Raw genomic sequence first — 21,814 nt, forward strand, 5'->3', positions numbered from 1 at the left:
TAGGAATAGATTTTAGGGAAAGGAGGCTAATCCGCAACCAATGTCTCATACTGCTCAAGTGCGGGCGGGGAACGGGGAGTGCGGATGAGCAGTGTTAGGAAGAGGTGTCAGGCAGGGTTGCCCATTATCACCATAGCTTTTCAACCTGTATGTAGATGAAATGATCAAAGAGGCATGGGGAGAACTGCAAATAGGAATGAAAGTGGGCTGGGAATTCGTAAAATCAGTTAGGTTCGCTGATGACCAAGCTTTAGCTTGCCAGTCAGCCAAGGGGTTGCAAGCATTGCTGAGTGAATTGGAAATTCAGTGCGACAGGTATGGGATGAGAATCAATATTAATAATACAAAGGTTATGCGATTTCCTAGAAAGAAAAAGGCTAAGCTACACATGAAAATAGGAGAGCAAAAACCAGAGCAGGCAGAACAGTTGACATATCTCTGTAGTGTTTTGGACCAATACGGTCAAAGTAGTAGGGACGCAAGGAGAAGAATTGCGCTAGGCGAAGAGGCTTTCACAAGGAGGGAGGAGTTGATGACAGAGACGTTGAGTACGGATCTTAAGAAAAGACTTGTAAAAACTTTGGTATGGAGCGTAGCTATATACAGCGTGGAAACGTGGTCATTGAAGCAGTAGGATAGACGTAGACTGGAGGCTTTTGAAATGTGGGTGTGGAGAAGAATGGAGAAGGTGAAATGGAGAAATCATATGGAGGCAGGAAAAGTGGATGAAGGGAGTATTGACCGGCAGTGGGATGTTGAAGACTGTAATAGAGGGGAGAATATTAGGCAAACGAGTAAAGGGAAGGAACAGGATAAGGATGTTGGACGGGATGAATGGAGGAAGAAAGTATTCAGAGATGAAGAGGGACCTGATGTACAGTAGGATACTGGATTTTGTGTTTTGTTAGAAGTCACAAAATATTTATTTAGCTTCTGTGTCCATCCAAAAACCTACCTTAACCAGTAGATTACCTAATAATAATAATAATATTTCAGTTGAAATTTTTTGGAACATTACTTCACTGAAAAGCTCTAACATTATGATGGAGGATGAATTTTAAAAATAGCAGGAAAACAAATTGTAATACTTTGCAGACTTATAATTGTACAGTTCTTGTTTTACCTAGTATATGTAAGGGTGATATCTTTCATAAAAACCAGCTAATATATGCATATTTTAACACTGCCGTTACTGTATGTAACCCCAAAGCTTATGCGCCATAAAGGGTGCCATAGTAATTAGCAATTACCTAGTATTACTTCCCAATCTAAGGGAGATATATTTGTAATTCACTCAGGAGAATACCTGTTCTATTATTGAATTTCAAATTATTATTGAACATGTGCTCCAGTTCCAAGTTCCAGGGTGTCCAATTTCCCCTTTGGAAAACGACGCCATGGAACGTACACCTGAAGAGAACTTGCACCCGTTTAAACAAATGAACTCAGAGACGGAACGAGTCAAGGTGGAGTTAATAAGGTCCAAAAAAATTTAATTACTTGCAGAATTTTGCCGCGCATTGACCGCCTAAGTCTCGTTTGGATTTGAAGTAGTAGTAGTAGTTTTTAGGGGAGGCGACCGACAGCTAAGGTCATTTGCGCCATAGGGGATGGACAGGAAAGGATGAAGGGTGGAGAGAAACCCGGCGTCGGCATTAGCCTACTCTTTACGAAAGGCGCCAAGGGGTCCGCAGCTTAACGTCCCATCCGACGGACGCCGTACTCACTCAAAGTGCCCTCCACAAAGCACCTCAAGTAGGGATCGAGATACCTCTGAAAAATATTCAACACCGCCGGGATTTGAACCCGCGCCCTCAGGGTGGGAAGCCAGTACGTTAGCCCCCGCACCATCTCGATCCCCTTGGATTTGAATAGAGGGTTTGTAGCAAGATTGCTGGGATCTTGTCGGAAAATTGGAGCGGACTTCGTTGATCTGAGACCTGATCTCTCATCGTGTCGGGTATTTCCTAATTGCACCGGGGTCCATTGTACTGCCTAAGGATAGGAATTGGCAGCATGTAGGTTACAGGAACACGTTTAGAGGATTTAGCATAGTGGGTAGGCAAGAGCGCAGGCCATATGTTGAAGCAAATAAAGTCAGATCCAACGCTTTTTGCCACTTCAGATTAGGCTATTAATATAAGATCCCAAATAAAAGAAAAATAAAAGAAACAATAAACATTAAGTTAGAACGCAATAAAACCCAAGCAGACTCAATAAAATTGATGTCTCAAAAAACAGTAAAGATAGTCATGTCAATGAATAAAAAAAGAACTAGAGATTGTCCCAAAAATGAATTCTCGCAGAAAGGTTTGTGAGAATAAAGAAAACCCTAAAACAAAAGGTGATTGGCTGAATACAAATTATGAGATTTAATTCCTGTAGCTTTAGAAACAACATATTGGATATTGAACATATTTTTTTTGGGAGAAAAGCAGACCTAGTATTTGGAATGGAGAGTTGGCTCACAAAATATTTAGCAAACAGCGAGGTTTTTCTAAATGTTTTCACGATTTACCGAAGAGATAGGCATAATAGATTGAGTGGGGAAGTATTAATTGCTGTAAATTCACTACTCAGTAGCCAACGATATGGATAAGACGAAAATGAAATAAGAAAGCGTTTGTTTGATCAGAAAGGACTACGGCGACAGAAGCCACAGCTCACTATACAGACGCCCGGACTCCAATACAGATGTTCTCCACAAGCTCGATGATAACATATTCACTTTCAACAACAAGCATTGCAAAAGTATGACTATTATTGCTGGTGATATCAATCTACCGTCAATCGATTGCTACTTGTACTGTTAACGAAATGCGGCCAAAAACAGGAAATCATGCCAAGAACTCATCCATATATTGGCATAACACTCTTTTGAAAAAAATTTAAACCATCAAAAGGGGGTCACAGCAAACATCAGATCTTCGCGACTTCCACGCCAGGTCTCATAACTAAAATAGAGATTATGGATGGTATCAGTGGCCATAAAACTATTCTTGAATTTAAAACTCAGTCCATGAAAATCAAGAAATAAAAGCGTATAATATACTTATTCAACATGCCAAATGTTAAAGGACTACGGGCATATTAAAAATGAGAAATACCAGAATACAAGAGAAAAACCATGCAACCAAAACAGATAACACTTGGAAATACTTTATATGAATGCAACCAAACAGAAGTAAGAAGAATGTCGAGGTAAAATGAAAAGTATCAAGCGCAAAGCCCTACTATCCTTCAAATATAAAATTGATTGCGAACACCTTGAAGAAAATCCAGGCATTTTGGTCCTATGTTAGAGGAATAGATGGTAAACGTCCAACTATGCATTCATTGAAGATTAAAAATGGTAAACCTATTGCATACAGCGTGAAAAAGGGAAATAATTTGAACAGGTATTTCTATATCGTCTTAAATCAAGATAAAAATACATCAAACGAGCTTTTACAACCACACGGGGATCACATGAGCGACATAATGGTGACTACGGAAGGAATCAACTCCGTTGTATAATATCCAGCAAAGCACTAGGTCTAGAAGAAATACCTTCTAAAACATTGAAGGAATCAGCTGAAGATATTGCCCCGATTTAAACAGTAAATTTCTTAAGTCGAAAGAAGTAGGCTCAGCGCCTCGCGACTGGAAATTAGTCCACATAACTCTCATGCATAAAGGCGGCGATGGAAGAAAACCAACCAATTACCAACCCATATATTTAGCATCTATCTTTTGTAGCATATTAGAACATATTATTTTCAGTAAGATTATGAGATATCTCTATCGTAAGAAGATGCTATGCCACAACCAGATCGGATTTAGAAAGAGCATACTTGCGAAAAACAATGGGTCTATAGATTCACGATATACTTAGATCGGGAGAACAACACACACTAGTTGATGCAGTATTTCTGGTTTGCAGGAAAACCTTCGAAAAAGTCCTGCACATAGTCAAATGCTCAGTTTTGTAATTTTGGGACCACGGAAGTGGCGAGGAGGAAATATATTATGAATTAGAGGGTTAAGTGCTAAATACGGCAGGTCAAGTTAAATGTTTGGGGGTAGTTCGAGCACCACGTCTTTCATGGAGAGAACATATCAGGACAATATGCGGATTCTCTTTAAAGCGATTCGGCTTGATAAAACGGGTGGTTGGGAAATGCAATGAGAAAATAAAGGAGAGGTGTCATTTCGCTCTCACTAGGCTTCATTTGGAATAGGCCGCAAGTTTTTGGGATTCATGGGGAAAGTTTTGCAAAAAGAATTAAATTGAGTCCAAAAGAAATCCGCCAGATTCGTAAAAAGTTGTTGCATTAAGAAGACAAGTGTGATAGACCTTTTAAGAGAATAAGGCTGGGAGCCACTTGAGATGCGAAGAGAACAAGCGGGACTTAGACTTTTAGAACGGTTCAGAACAAACGGTTTTAATAATAATACTAAAGCAATTAATATGACCCCACACTGTTTAGGTAGATGAAACCGCAAAGATAAGATAAGGGAGATCGATCCTTGATCAAATAGATACAAAGACTAGTTCTTTCGAACTTAAAATGTGTACGATTCACACACCACACATTACTGTGACAAAATAAGTAAAATTGCACTATAAATTAGGTATACCAATGTAGAATTATTAGAATTAAAATCCTTACAAAAGCGCTTGGTTTTACAATAATTATAGGAGGTTGCGCTTTACAGTTGGTAAACGATCTCTTGGGTAGTAAGAACGTAACATCCGGACTTCTTTAAAAAAAGGCAGGAATATTACTAATTAAACCACGCAAGATTCAAGTAAGAAGGAGAGAATCCACAGGGAATGTGTTTGGCAAAGTTATTAGTCCTGTATGTTTAGATAGGTGAGGACCAGGCATGTTTAGTTGTGAGAATGAAGAGTCTTTAAGAGTACTAAAATAAATTAGGTGGTATAGATAGTTACGTTTCCGGTGTAATATTTAGGATGTTTAGGAAAACGTGGGAGAATAAGTTTTAGTGGACTTATTGGCACCATTTATGAGGCAGGAATTTGGCCGGAAGACTTTGTGAGATCAGTTTTAGTTCCTATTCCGAAAAAGGTAAAGGCTACATCTTGTGAGGACTGCAGGATGATAAGTTTGATATCCCACGCAGCTAAAGTTGTTCTCAGGATAATAAACAAAAAGATAGAGTGTAGGGCAGATGATTACTTAGGGGATGATCAGTTTGGGTTTAGGAAGGGAGGAGGTACGCGTGATGCCATTGCAGTAATGAGATTATTAATCGAGAGGAATATAGAACACAACCAGGAGGTATTTGCCTGTTTCGTAGATTTCGAAAAAGCATTTGATAGATTGAATTGGGAAAAACTAATGAATATATTGAAGAAAATAGGAACAGATTGGAGGGAAAGGAGGCTAATCCGCAACCTGTACATGTCTCAGACTGCTCAGGTGCGGGTTGCCCTGAAGATGTGGTAAACTATGATGTTAAAATCATGTATTTGTAATTGACGTGTATTTAATATTCATCACCATATTCCTAGGCGTTCAATCCCTATCATTAGCCAATTTAGGAGGCATATTTTCTATCGTAATTAGTTTTACATTTTTTATTCCTATTAAAAGTATTTATATCCTTTTAAATGTATTTGTATAAAAAAGAGTATAAATGCAACTGTTATAATTTAAAATGTTTAAAATAAATGTGAATGAAATATTGTTCCAACTTTTTTTAGGACTTCCAATGGTGAGAAAAATGCCGCCAATTTCTGCCGTTGCCGGAGAACCACTCTATGTAACCTGTCCAGCAGCTGGTTTTCCCATCGCTGGAATTAATTGGGAAAAAGGTGAGGAGGAACTGCAATGAGGGACTCGCTTGGACACGGTACAATACCGTATTGCTCTTAAATTGAAGACTTAAAAATAAATCACCCAGAATAATAATGTTCTTAATTTGGATGAAGTATTTTAATCATACAGGCGGATTATGAAACCTATAGCATTGAAAGTTTCGTAAATCAATTCGATTCTCTTGTAAATGTAACTTAGCCGAACTTATCTCCCATCAAGAAAGTCCCACAGATTTTACGTGAAAGGACAAATTGTACAACAACTGCAGATTAAGATAAAAACACATCAAGTTTTCGTTAGGAATGCTATTATAGGCACATAATGGCTAATTTTAAACAGGCTCTCATAACCATCTTTGAGTTCTCGTTTCTTGATCTTAGAAGTTACATCTAAAATGAAATGAATTCATGTATTCAGGTCAAATCCGATATAGCCAGAGGAACTGTGTTAGATAGAAATAAGTTTCCCATCAACTTGGTAGTCTCTAAGTGTGCCTTCAGTAACATGTCGTGGGACGAATATGGGAATTTTATTTTGAAACAGTTCATAAGTAGACCACCTGTTGCCTTAGGGCTTCATGACTTTCCTTATTTCTTCGCGAAAAATTATTGCTCCTCCGCAAAAAATTTTTTAGTTTTTTAAATTTTTACTTATCATGTAAAAATATTTTTTTCATTTATTTGTTTTTGTTCCTTTTTATTTAATTCATATATTTATTTTTTAGTTATGTATTAAATTATTTATTTATTTTACTTATTTCTCTCTTTACCCTGTTAAGTTTAAATATAGCATAACATATAAATAATTTATCAATCATTATAATTCTTTTGTAGCTTACTTGACTTAAACTTTATTCTTCAGATAATTTTGAAAAGAGTGCAAATGTTTATAAGAGAAACGCAATTGGAACACGACAGAGGGGTCATCAGGCTGCTTTACAAATTCAGGTAACATTCAATAATTTAGAGGTCATTTTACCACAAACGTACATAGAATCTGTATATTTAAAATAAATAAAGTACAGATTTTAATTAGATTTAATTGAAATAACATTTTGAATTACATTACATTATACTTTTAAATAAACAAACTTTAAATTTAGATTATTGGAATTTAACGGACATTTGGTCTCGGAAATAACACAATGTACATGGGTGGTCGGAAAGGTTTTCGACCTAGCAAAGATACAAGACATTTTTTCTGAACTTTTCTTACATTTTTGAGGCCGGAAACTTATTAGACAACCCTCGTATATGATACACACAGTGAACTTAAGAGTCAAGTTAAGAGTTTAACCGCCTTACGATGAAACACGCATAGCTGCCAGGTAGGCTCTCACTCAGACAATTTCGTCGGCACAACCTCCAAATCGAAATGTTTGAGCTCGTGAAATGCCAAGGATGGTGAATCCAGAGGCATCTACCTCTATATAGCGTGAATTTGGAATCTCCAATCACAGTCGCTGATACTTCCATCAACCTGATGCTCACAAAAGCATTAATATTCAAGTCAATAAATGTATAAATGAATAAAACATATATTCTGTATTCTTAATACATACGAGTATAATAATTTTATGAACTGAAAATTTTGATATAAATTACTCCACGGAAGTGGGAAATATGTACATTAATCTTCATATTTGCAATGACGTTACATAACAGCACACCCAACCCCGTTGATCAAATGTGTTTTTAATTTAAATCACCGGGTAAAGTTTAAGTAATCGAGTTCACTTTGAATGAAAAAATTCACCGTTAATATCAGAAACATTTGCTCGTGAAATCACTTTACTGTGCTTCAATCGGAAAAAGTACATGAACTTTCGATTATATTTTAGGAATTAATATGTGACTTGTAGTGTCAATAATGGAAAAAGAAAAATTTTGACATATTATATTTAACGGGTTTGATTTTCGTGGTAAAAAATTAATTCTATCGTTGAATTTGGAAATATTTAGTCCGCATCAGTGATATGGCAAGTTACATTCATATCTACGTGTATGTACATCGACATAATACTCCGCAAGCCACCGCAGGGTCTTGCGGCGGGGGTAGTTAGGTCACCAGGCATCCATGCACAATCACACTCAGTAGACCTCTACCCAATCATCAGATCGATCATTTCCTTGGAAAAAAGTAATCACGCGAAAGTATGTACTTACATGAAAAATATTCAATAACAGTATATATTTATGTCAGGCGGGAGAATATTAAAACTATGGGTGCATTCAAAATTCATACGGGATATCGATAAAATATATACACTACCAATATTAAGTGCCCCCGATCCCTAAATACCTCCCCCAGTTTTCCCACTTAAACATATTCACTTGATCACGAGTAGTACTTCGTTATTCTTGTCTTCACCAGGGTCAAATTTTCCACTCCAGTCAATAGTCACCTGTGAAAACGGGATAGCCGAGACCGTAAGTTTAGTGTCTCGGCTATCCCATTTTCATTGCTCCAATACCGTAGGTACATTCATTTTTATTTTTAATGGTTTGACCGAAATATCGGCATGGATTTTTTCTTAAAATATTCAATGTTGGCTCTAGGAGTACCCCTACATATTCACAGCCATTAGGGTGACCCTACATATTCACAGCCAATGCTTTACACCATATTCGTTTCACTAAGAATTCCCTTCGCACCCGCGTTTATGTATAATTTTATCTCCAATCGTACGAGGTAAATAGTCTATTTCAAATTTATCCGTTCAACTTAAAGTATCTACCACCCTGTTCTTACGTATGGAATCTGATATACCATACTTAGTTGGGGCCTGTAATAACTTTAAAATCCTTTGATTAGTGGCTCCCCTCAAATTCACGCAGAAAATTTATCCTATATTTCAACCTACAGTGTATCATTGGCTCCCATTTAGAGTCTAATAACATTTTCGTGATACTTCTGCATTTTTCCACATATTTTCTCGAAACAAGCTGCTCGGCGTTGCACTTGATCTAGTTCCAAAACTAAGCCTACCTGTCGGGGTCTCTTGCACTCGCAGCGTATTCCAGAAGGGATCTAACTAACGCCATATAACAAAGCTCTTTAGCCCTCTCATTTTATTTTTTAAGTCTCGTTTTTATGAATCCTATCATTGTATATGCTATTCCTTAATTTTAATGAATAGGTTTTCCCCATGACATCTACTTTGTTCTCGTAACAACCAACTTTTTTTCCGATTTTACATTTTTTATGATGGTTTTCTGTGTTGTTAGAGTTTTTGCTTCAAAAATTCATCGGAAAAAGTTCTTTAATTTTAGTTCTAGCCCATTATCTCGCTTCACTTTTGAATCGCATTTAGGAGAGTGTATAATGATTCCCTATCTTCATGACTGGACATTTCGATACATATAACTGCATCGTTAATAGACAAATTTTACTGAAAACCTGAGAGCTAATGTCAATAATGCTTAGAAATAACAAATCGGACCGATAAAACTTCCTTATGGGACATCCGATGAGACCCTTGCAGTGTCAAATGAAACTCCATCTTTTACAACCCTTTGCTTGAGGACTGTTAAAAATGGATGACTATAGTCTATTAAACACTTCTCTATCCCGTTAATTCCCAACTTTTGGAGCAACTTCCTATGAGGGACTATGTCGAATGTCTTTTTAAATATAGAAATACAGAATCGACCTTAACGTTATTTCACACGGTACCATAATATATTAATCGAAAAGTGCGAGTTGGTTCTGGCAGCCCGTGATGGAAACAATGTAGGTTTGTTTGATAGTGAACTCTGAGAATCGATTTATTTCATGATTGAACTTATAATTATTTGTTCTTAGATTTATGGTGAGATAGATATGATAGAAATGTCTTCATAATTACTCATATTTACCTGTCGCCTTTTTTAAACATTGGCTACTTTCTCGGCCTTGGGTACCACGTGATCATTTCAGGATTAATTAAGCAGTTATTGCTGATGCCATCATTTGTTCTACGTAAGCAGGTACTTGGTCAGGACCTTGTGCTATCTTTGTGCATTTCTTTAAGGTGGCGTTCCATTCCAAGAATAGCTTTCACAATTTTAAACATGCCTTAGTGCCTTAGAGCGATTAAGTAGGGACTTGAATAGTTTCTGTAGACTTTAAGAAACGGTAACGCTCCGCAATAGTGATAAATGCCATGAGAATAGAGGCACACTATTTATGTGCTAATTTTTCCAAACTGGTGGTAAATGTTTCTCCGTTGCAATTGAACTATGGGGCCAATGTAAATCAGGAACTACAGACAGATTGTAACTACAATGTCACTAAATTTAATACTAAAGCTGAATTAATTTTATTATACAATGTCTACTTCCTTTGAGAACAAAAGACAAAACATATCAGATTTAAATATGTAATATGAGTTTTATATATTTATTATATATTAATATCTATATCAATGATCAGACAAGAGATTATGGTGCATAGATTTTGCTTTTCCAAAATAAAATTAAAATTTATATACTCTTAGGAATTATCTTTGAAAGGCAAACCAGATACAGGAAGAAAATTTAGTTCAATACTTTGAGTAAAGTGTTTACGATTCCGGAATATGGTAAAGCTTGCGCTGATAATACGGTGGTGTATTTCTTTTGTGATAGTGTTCAATTTGTTTCAGATGGACGCATTCTTCCTGTAAACCATAGGCAGACCGTCCATCCCAATGGTACTCTTGTTGTCATGAACGTTCAACAGCGTGACGACCGAGGAACATATTCTTGCACAGTGAAAAATAGGCAAGGGCACTCGGACCGGGGCACCGTGGAGATCACAGTGACTGGTAAGTGATTTCACCCTTATTTGCAAGAAGAATAAACAGGAAAGTACTGGTCCCATTTGTTTAGTTTGGTGTGCAATTATTAAATGACAGTGCACCTTTTTAGGAACCGAGATTTGACCTAAATTTCAATTGTGAATTACTTTTTTAGAGGAGCCAGGCGTAATAATTAAAAGTAGTTTTAAGTAAAAGTGCTTACTGAGGAATCCAGAGTACATATTATTCATTTCCACTGAACGTAATTAATTAGTACAATACAATTGCTTTGGTTGACTGTGGTAACCTCAGGAAAATACGCGTCAACATAAACGGAGTGCACATGTGGATGAGGATTACAAACGACAAAAGCGGCTGTGCAGTTTTAATAATCTCTGTTTTGTGGACCTTAGAACAATTCTAATGTGCATTCTTTATTAACGTAATTTTTTTCTCAAAGTTACTTAATTGTACTGAATATTTTTAATTTAAATATTAATTCTTCATTGGGTTCACAATATACTATACATATACTTACGTACGTCAATCAGTCATTACTATAATAGACAATTCGATCATGCATTCGAATTAAAGTGTTTTTTTTAAGTTTATATATCTTTTTTTTAAGTTATATATATATATATATATATATATATATATATATATATATATATATATATATATATATATATATATATATATACATATATAACACTTTTTGAAAGACTCACGGGCGTGAATAATAATGTATAACACTTAGCACTAGTGGACACAGACAAAAACACAGAAACACACAAAAAAAGAGACAAACTATTTTTCGAATTTTCGGTGGTCGTTGCCACCTTTATCAAGGAGGAGAGGGACAGAACCTTTATGTCCCTCTCCTCCTTGATAAAGGTGGCAACGACCACCGAAAATTCGAAAAATAGTGAGTCTCTTTTTTTGTGTGTTTCTGTGTTTTTGTCTGTGTCCACTAGTGCTAAGTGTTATACATTATATATATACATATATATATATACACACACGAGGGTCATCCGGAAAGTAGTACCCGTTCGTGCCGCATGAAGTGCTGACGACGCGAGTAGCCGCTGGACGAGGTCAGATAGCTTCAGTGGCTTGTCTGCCTTCTCTGAGCCAAGTTGCGTGACGCTAGCATTGCCTGTGTTGTTTCTGTGATTGTTTACAATGTTTAAAAAAATTGAGAACGCCGCCAGTTGTGAAGTGAGGGCAGTGATTAAATTCCTCAATGCAAGAAACGTTCGCCCATGTGATATTCATCGCCAATTAAAGGAGGTGTATGGAGACAATGTAATGGACGAGTCGTCTGTTCGGCGGTGGTGTCGCAACTTCAACATGGGGAGGGGGAACACACACGACGATGAGCGTTCGGGGAGACCGTCTGTCATTACAGACCAACTGGTGAGCTCAGTTGACGAATTCGTGAGGAACGATCGGCGCGTCACAATTGATGACATCTGTGAGCATTTTCCCAATGTTTCTCGAACAATTGTTCATGAAATTGTTAAACACCATCTGCATTATGCAAAAATTTGTGCAAGATGGGTCCCTCGCGTATCTCAATGAGCTGGCGGCGAAGGACTATGCAGCAGGAATACAGAAACTTGTCACACGTTATGACAAATGCCTTAATTTGCTTGGAGATTATGTTGAGAAGTAGTTTAAAGTATCCTCTTTCAAATAAAATTTTTTATGTTTGTTAATATTTACTTTTGTGTCTTTATTTCACGAACGGGTACTACTTTCCGGATGACCCTCGTGTGTGTGTGTATATATATATATATATATATATATATATATATATATATATATATATATATATATATATATATATATATATATATATATATATAAGTATGTTTTATATCCCAAAACTAGGTAGTCAATCTGACGATTGGTGTCAGGGTACCACGATGCATCACCCTGAAACCGAGGCCTCAAACCAGTGACCCAGCGATTTAACCACAATCTATTGACGAAAGACGATTACCGCCCATCCTATGTCTCCATTTAATTTAAATACCTTGGTTAATAAATATTTTGGTTTAAAACTATTTTAAGCAAAGAATTGCATTAGTCTATAAAAGATATTTAAAATTTATCAGCACAGCATCAAAACAAACAAAAATATCATAGTTTAAACCAAAAGATTTCGATTAAAAGTTACCTCATTCCCAATAAGATAGGTCAAAATTATAATCGTTTCGGACAGGTGTCTTAAAACTTCCTTCCCGTGTAAAAATTGGTGCATATGTATTTTAAGTAATTTTCAATTCATTTTTTGTCCTTTGTACATGAAAATACACTTTGCAGTAGCACCATCTCCATGGAGCCCTTTAACCAGCATATAAGTAATTCATTCGAATGTTAGTCTTTGCATGATACCCATGGCACACCACTTAAGCCCACGATCTTAAACAGTCCTCGAAATATGAAATGATGAAACCTGGTTAGGATATAAATGTAATTTATTCTGAGGAGCCTTCCTATGTCAAGGGCCACGCCAGGCAGCTATGTTTATCCCCAAAATTTTCTAAGCTAATTTCTGAACTAACCCATTAGAGTACCTCCGCAATCCGTCAAAATGCTTCGCTAAGTGAGGGGGAATTTGAAAGCCGACACGAAGCTTTTGCGAAAATCTTCAATTAAGAGGACACGGTATTACTCTCGCGTTCGGCGTCAACGGCTCTCAATTATTCAGGGAGGCGGCGCTCCTTCGCTAAGAAGGCCAAAAAAGCGAGGGACCCCAGCGCCTCATGAATATGCAATGATTTGAAGCTGCCGGGAATGGTGTACAGGGAGGGTGTTAGCCAGCATGTGATGGGTGTGGGTGGAATGGGGATGGGAGCAGGGTGCTGAAGGAAAAGGGCCGATAAAGGGAGGGATCTGTATCTAAACGGACCTTAACCATTTCACGCGTTTGGAGGTGACCTTGGGTCACATTTGGAGAGGAATAGAATAAATGAGAAGGACGTAAGAGAAGGCTGTTAATGATCCGGGCAATAGGATTTCAACGGATTGAAGAGATTGCGTTGGAGTTTTGAGTGGTTTGGATTGGGGAGAGTTATGGTTGTGCGAAAGTTGCAGTGGCTCGGGGCGTCAGGACCCGACACGTGAGTTAAGTGAGAACTTCCACGAGCACTGCGGTGGTAACTTGGTTAACTACGCGGAAGTATCTTGCTGTGTGTGCGTGCGTGTATGTGTATTTGTGCGTGTGTGTTTGTGAGTATGTATGTGTGTTTGTGTATAGTGAGTGTGTGGCGATCGGTTGGCTGCAGGCTCTCCATGAGATTCATTACTTATGCATTCTATGTAGGTCAGCACTGTCACATCGAGCTGCATGCAATTGAAGCAGCCGTCGCTCATAATTTAATCAAACGATTTTCTCGGCCGATATAGCAGGTTCATGAATATAGAATAATAGCGAATTTCCAGAAACAAAACTCAATTTTATTTAGGGCCATGATAAACTATCCCTCAATCCCCTCATACATAAATTCCCTTCATACAAATTTACCTTTTATAACTATGGGATTAGAAACTGGTAGAAATATTTTTTATGATTAATTCGGTGAATTTGATTTTTAAGGCGCTGTATTACAAATTTATGCGCGTTTATGTGTTTCATTATAATATTCACGCGCAATTTTTTAGTTGTGAATATGAAAAGAATAAAAATCCTAACTGACGCAGAAGCCTTTTTTGTCCCTACTCATATTTTTCTAAGCAACGTTTGTTATCGTGCTGCATTATAAAAGTACTTTTAATCCTCTCCCATCTTCAAATAGTTGACTCAGAGAAAAAATACGGTTAGGACGAGAATTCTTCGGAATTATACCGAGGATTGGATTTATGTTATATGGGAAGGCCTAATTGTAAGTTTCTGCCGATGCGTGGCAATGCACCATCACTCAAGGGAGTGAACACCAAATCGAGCGATTCCAACCCCATTACCTGGAAAGAGCAGGTTATCATCAACTTTATGAAAGAATCAACAGAGTCGACGCATCGAAAACGGTTTCTTTCAATATAGCTGATGAAGCCTGAAATTCCCTCAATATAAGGGGGAATTTTAGGTGATTTCAATCGGCACTCCCGTCGCGACAGTCCCCAAAATCCATATGCTCCCATTAAATAGGCAATTCGCTCTACTCCAATACTTATCCAATATTTATCTAGTGATTAAGGATCATTACTCTACTTCAACGTGTTAAAAGAACTATATGTGTAGTCTACGCATCCGGTTTTATTCGGAATGATTCCACGTTTACCATTTCGTATGACTGCTGAATCGTATGGTAAAATAACATATAACAATAATATTACAAATATAATAGAGCAGCGCTTCTTTTTTGCGATCAAGTGACACAAAAATAATTCAAATTATCTAAAAAAATTCTTTTGTTCCCACAAGTTTTCCGAATATTGCCGAGTCACGTAAATGGTATGACTTAGTGTATAAATTATCCATAAGTCTTTCTATGAAGGTTAATTATTCACTTTTATTCAAATTTTGGGGTATCATTGATTCTTTTCTGAGATTTCACCTTCCACTCGAAGGCAAGATAACGTTACCAAATGGAATTCACTGTCCTGAGTAACACCTGAAATATTATGCCAGCCCTTCTCCGAATCTTGTGATATTTTTCACCCAGTATATTTCATACACAATAGCAATGAAGTATCAGAAAATATAGTGAATGAGATAAGCGACGAGCAGTCACAGTAAATCAAAAAGGGTTCTTCTCCCTTTGTTAAAGGTCAAATAATACTCAAGAACACAATTACTGCGCATACATTAATAATAGTTTTCTGATAATGGTATGGTAGCGTTTGAAAGCTAAGAGTGTTTTTCCGAAATACATAAGTTTACAAGCGCAATTTATATTTTAAGCTACCACGAAGGCGTTTGGCCGCGAATTTTAGACTACCAACCATTCGAGTTATTGTTGAATGGTGATTATTAAACCATAAGCACAGTAATCAACCCAAAGGTCGGTTAAGTGATGGTAGGGTTCACCCAGCACTAAACCCAACGGCGTGTGGAATTCACTCATCAGATCCTTCCCTTTTGCCGGCTTTAGTTTTCTAGGAAGACCTGGCACCTGACAAATCACACAGCTTGGGTGGAGCTGAGGGTGACCAGATGGATTTGTCTGGGAATCAAACCCGCGCCCCCATCGTCAGTATCCCAAAGCTCTAGTCCTGGACTACTGTGTCCCAAGGTGATTAATAGGGAACGCGAAATTAAATATATCAAAAATTATATTTTCCATTGCCGGGGTCTAAAATTTTCCCAAAGAAAATTGATTTCTTAAATATTTCAGCTCCCAAGTCAAGGTTCCTAAAATTTATTTCAGGCTCTTCTTTGGAAATTTCTTAATCACTGATTCAGGAAAAAACTTTCAGAATAAATGTAATTGTGAAACTATGCATAGTTTTTAATTTTCCCTAATGTTATTACTTTGGTCTCGCCTACCAAGTAATTAAGCGCGAAAATTAATCTACAGTGTCCGTATTTAACTTATGTCATCTATAAATTTTAACAGTTTAATTCGTGCATACAGTTTAGCATCTGTGGTTTCAATTCATGCCAACCGAAGTATTACTTTGGGAAAACAATTCTTACTGTTTGTTCATATTATCCCTTCACAAAAGGAATGCCTTACTCTTTTACATGCTCAATTTGGAAGGGTTTCAGCGAAGTATCCCAAAACTCAACTCCTAATCTAGATGAGGTGTAAACAAACGGAAAAATAAAGCATCTTAAATTTTTCAATCGGTATTTCACCAGTATACGTTTGATGGTCACTAATTTCCGTGATGCTTTTCTGCCGTTCTTCCAAACGTTCTGACTTTAGCATATTTCGGATGATAACGTGGTTTGTGCTTCTTTCACTAGATCCATCAATCTACGAGTAATAAATACGCTTCCTACTCTGTAGGTGAACAATTGTAAGAGTTTCTTTTCGCAGATTTCTATTGCTGCATATTTATACATATTTACGCAATTGAACACTCCCAATTCTCAACTCAAAGTGCATTCAGTAATGAGATAGAGGAAGATAGATATATTTCATGTATATCATGATTGATGACCTCATAATCGTCAAACAGTCTCTCCTTACTAATAAATTCGCAATACGTCCCATTGATGAATGTGATTAAAAGTAGAAGTCTAATCACTTAGCTTCATGCCATGCTTCAGGGGTTAGGTGGCAGAAGATTATAGTCTTAACAGTCTCAATTTTGCCCCAAAATAAAGACGACTATTTATCCATCTACTGGAGAATTTTCTCAAATTGTTCTAGCTAAATTTATCAATTGCACTTAAATTCGATTAAAAAAAACGCTTATCCTATTCAGTACTTGGCCGTTAATTGAAAGTAATCGTAGCTTGTAAATCGACTCGGGATATTAATTGCTTAAATTCGTGTTTAAAATGAAAGAATCTAAATTTGTTTATATCTCTACATGTAAATGATGTGGGAAGGTTTCGTTAAGAAAATATTCTGTCATGTTGAGCGAGGGACGCGTTTATGACAGTCAAAATAAGTACAACGGAACAATACAGGGTCGCACCCAAAAGTGATAGGACTGATTTTTTTACAAGAATTTTATTGAAGATATACTTACATCGACTTAATAATCTTCAAAGTATGCTCCTTGAGCTGCTACACACTTAGTATAACGTTGCTCCCATTCCCCGTACGCCCACTGGAAATTTTCTTTGGGGATGCCGTTGATGACCCTCGTCGAAGCCTCTTGAACGGCCTTTATCGAGTCAAAACGTCGTCCCTTGAGCTGTCTTTTCATCAGGGGGAAGAAGAAAAAGAAGTCCGGTGGTGCCAGATCGGGAGAATAGGGCGGGTGCGACAACGTGGTAACGCCGTATTTGGCCAGGAGCTGTCTGACGACGAGCGCGCCATGGCACGGCGCGTTGTCATGATGAAGCACCCAGCAGTTTGCGATGGCCGATCGGACTCTTTTCACGCGTTCTTGGAGGCGGGTTAGCACCTGCACGGAAAAGTTCGCATTCACAGTCTCCCCTGGTGGGACAAACTCCTTGTGAACCACTCCATGACGGTCGAAAAACACAATCAACATCGTTTTGATTTTTTATTTGCTCATGCGAGCCTTTTTTGGACGTGGGGACGCGGAAAAGTGCCATTCCGCGGATTGTCTTTTCATTTCGGGGTTATATTGAAAAACCCATGTTTCATCACCAGTTATCACATTGTCCAAACAATTTTCATCTCGGTGCTAATTGGCTAACACTTCTTCGGAAATGCGCACACGCGTTGCCTGTTGGTCGACACTCAGAATTTTCGGCACCATCTTGGCGCACACCTTGCGCATGGCCAAATCCTGTGAAATAATGCGTTGGACGTTGGATGCAGACGGACCCAACTGGTCTGCAATTTCTTCACTGGTTAAGCGTCGGTCTGTGTTCAGCAGTGTCCTCACTCTGTCCACATTCGTGTCGGTTCTTGCCATCGACGGCCGTCCGGAGCGATGGTCGTCTTCAACGAGCTCCCTACCCTCTTTAAACAACTCGAACCACTCCATGACGGTCGAAAAACACAATCCACATCGTTTTGATTTTTGATTTGCTCATGCGAGCCTTTTTTGGACGTGTGGACGACGTAAACGACTTGTGCCACTCAAATACTGTGGAACGGCTTAAGGCAGTGTCCCCATAAGCCTGTTTGATCATATCGAGGGTCTCAGTTGCCGTCTTCCCGAGTTTTGCACAAAACTTCACGGAATAACGTTGCTCTAAATTCAGATTCATTTTGTTTTTCGACGCGGACAAAAAACTTGCTTCACTAAAAACGGTGTCCTCACTCAACGACAGCCCGCAGGCAACTGAGGTTGGTGTTGGTCTGTTTCTAAGAGCCCCCTCCACCTTACCCTGCCAGGCCGACCCCCCTCCTCCGCTTCGTTCGCGCCAGAGAAAATCAGTCCTACCACTTTTGGGTGAGTCCCTGTAAATCGAATATTTATGTACGAACGAGGTAGGCCTTTATATAATAGCTCCATAAACAAGCTTTTTGTAACACTTTTTAACCATAAATACTCCCTTTTTAGGTATGAATAAAACGGTGTCATTATTGATGAAACCTTAGAAAGTTTTTTTAAAAGCGTTGCATTGCAGTTTTTACCTTCCGGGCCGTTAAGAAAAAATAAAGCAGATTTGAATGAGTTTTGGATCTCTTTGGCATTCAACTTAATCAATCATCCATAAGCAATAGAAAAATTACCAACTTTTAGTCCCACTTAGTGAAAAATGAATAAAACGCTTAGAGGGTATATAAACAATTTATATAAACAATTTTTATTGCTCTGGGAGCAAAGTCCCTTGGAGCAGGGTACGGCCTAGTTATTGAAGGTGGGGAAATGTTATGCATGTAATTGTACGGAAAGAGGTAAGTCCAATTAGTAGTTTATTGCTCTATTGGCTTACCAAAATTGACAATAATTACCACAATATCCTTCGTATCTGAATATGACATCGGCTGGTGACTTCATAGGATGGATTTAGTTGCGAGCGCTGAGCATGGATGTTGGCCGGGAGCCGAAATTTCGCCATTGGAAGACCCTTCACTCTGATACCTCATGTATCCGAGACGTAATATGGGAAGGGCGGTTGAGTGAATGAATGCCTCTGAGGAATAAAATGGGAGAGATGTTGCATTAATGTACAGTTACGCACGCTAAGGTCAGTGTGGGCCGGGCGGAAAACAGGAAGGGGTCAGGAATCCCCAGGCTCATCACGCGGTGTTTGTTTATCAAAGCCCAAACATTCGCGCACACTCATAGGGGGACGTACGTGGTGAAGCTTTGGATTCTTTTGATAATGACGTCTGAGGAAACACCTGATAGCTTTACCCTGGTAGAGGAATTACTAAAAATGCGTGGGAGAAAATAAAAATAAACAGGTTGAGTCGAGGTTCGTCGGTTCCAAGTATATCTCCCCTTCTTTTAGTTAGCATACCAGCGTGTCAATTATGTAAATATTTAAATCGGTCCGTGGGTCTTTCATTAAGCTGAAGAGTTTTTTTAAAAAGAACCGCTAAATGTGAGACTTTTACGTTCTTTCGAATTTTGTGTTTCAAAAGCTTTAGTTTATTTAATGCCAGTTGTGCATTACTTTTTTCCTACTCAAGCGTGGCCTGTTTCGAACTCGGTGGAAAATGGAATGCATTAAATAATTTTCTCTTTACAGGGAATTATATTTATCTGAAGCTATTTTTTATTACGTCTGGTTCCGTGACGTTAGAAGAGAATACAATTGAAATCCAATAGCGGATAGGGCTGATTCCGAAAGGAAGCTGAAGTAGATTATGGTACTCTGGTTTCTTCCTCTCGTTCGCCATTTCTCTCGGAGCAAATTAGCGGAGCCCCACAAATCCAAATTGGTGTCAATACGGTAGCTTGGTGAAACCAAAATTCGTAATGATTATCTAAGTTACAGGTTCCATCGCAGCAATCCTCAACAAAATTCTTGGAAACCATTTTCATAATAACTAAAGTTTTCATTCAGATTTGTGCATAAATACGGATATATTCTTGCTAAGTTTTTACAATGCAAAATTTTATAATCGGTATAAATGTTCTTGGGGAAAATTTCTTTAGCGGGTTATTTTCATATTAGTTTTTGGAGAAATCTGAAGTAAAATATTACGAATCATTAATAACAAGACAAAAATGGTGTGCTTATCATTATTGAGGACAACGCATCATTAACATAACTGCATTAATATCTTCTGATCGGGGATTTATAAGGAGAAATAAAAAATGCAATAAACCTCGGAAAGAAATAGCTGCGGAGCTGGGAAAGGAGAGGAAAAATAAGAAGAAGTCAACATGCATGGCGAAGATCAAGTCAGGGCCAATTAAACTGAACAATTGGTGGCTTGGTGTGTCAAACTTATCCCTTCAGCACGAATATAGATGACCAGTTACTGTTGTGTGCATTAGTTTCATTGTCCATTGCCTTCATTATTTCCCTATGCTCGGCACATAGTATAACCACAAACTATAGATGAGAAGGTAATGGCTGAGGTTATTTTATTAGGCAACAAGCTACGGCTCATGAAATCTTATTTAACAAGATAATCGCTCACATTGATTAGGAAAAGCCGTGGTAGGGGTAAGGTTGGAATGTTTTGATTGACCACCAAAAACAGAACACCTGGATAAATAACCGAGTTCGATAGGTCATAGATAGGTGATTGTTTCATAGGTCAGCATCCAGAAAGAAGTGCATTCTAGCGCTGTCTTATGAACAGTACGAAGTAGTATATAGCAAAAAGAACTACATGCTCGCGAAATTCCACTAGCTGTTAGGGAATGTGGTAGGAGGTGTCACCAGTATAATAAAATGCAACTAGTATAATAGAGTGCAACAAGAAAAAACAAGCAAATGCATCAGCGCAGACAAATGCAAAGATGTATTATAACATTTCTAGCTGCTCCTGAGCTTACATTAATAAGTCATGCAAAACTGACTGCAACTAACACATGCATATACGTCTACTAGCAACTAGCATGCATAAGAACATGCACCTAACAATGTTCCAGTTGCTACGCAGCGTTCAATTTTGACCTCACTTCCAATTCATCTACTTCTGTCGATATCTGCACACTAACCGGGAGCCATTGCAAGGACATATGGAAAGGGGCCACCAGCCACTCTACTTGTTTTCCCGCTATTTTTTCATGTACATGGCACCTCGCTATGTACTCAAAAACCCCATGGAAAGGGGGCGACTGAATAACATTCATGCTACATGCCTACACACATTAAGAGTATTACATGGTAAGCAGCTGTTCCTGTGCCTACAAAGAAAGGGCATTAAAAAAATCATTATTAGGGGGCAGGCACACATGCAATTCAGACGCCTATAACCGGTTATTACTCTATAAATTCCTGTCGGATAATTCACAAATAAAATAGACTATCTCCGTTCTCCTAGGCCCCATCCCGTACCAGGGCGCAGTGGTGGGGGCGTAAGGACGCCAGACTTGGAGAGGGTATTAGAGGAGTTTCTTCTTGTATACCCCTATTTTCAACAGAATGTACCGATTACTGTCTTAGATGCTCCCGGTTTTATTGCTGTCACAAAAAGTGCACGGGAAAAACATATACTTGAATCCTTCCGTTCAACTGTCTAACTCTCTTATTTTTTTGAAAATTATCGGCCCT

The 21,814-nt window shown here is 38.1% G+C and overlaps 1 protein-coding gene across 3 annotated transcripts in view; it reads left to right on the plus strand.

Annotated features, from left to right (window-relative positions):
• The window catches only part of LOC139685726 (cell adhesion molecule Dscam1-like), a 561,630-nt gene that overhangs the window by 411,603 nt on the left and 128,213 nt on the right, over positions 1-21,814 (plus strand). For all 3 annotated transcript variants that reach the window (XM_071582767.1, XM_071582766.1, XM_071582768.1), the window contains exons 9-10: positions 5,711-5,821; positions 10,450-10,611. In XM_071582767.1, coding sequence (XP_071438868.1) covers positions 5,711-5,821; positions 10,450-10,611 — 273 coding nt within the window. The remainder of the gene's footprint in view (positions 1-5,710; positions 5,822-10,449; positions 10,612-21,814) is intronic.

The sequence above is a fragment of the Hetaerina americana genome, unplaced genomic scaffold, assembly GCF_022747635.1.
Source record: "Hetaerina americana unplaced genomic scaffold, ioHetAmer1.1.p SCAF_12, whole genome shotgun sequence".
NCBI classification, from domain to species: domain Eukaryota; kingdom Metazoa; phylum Arthropoda; class Insecta; order Odonata; family Calopterygidae; genus Hetaerina; species Hetaerina americana.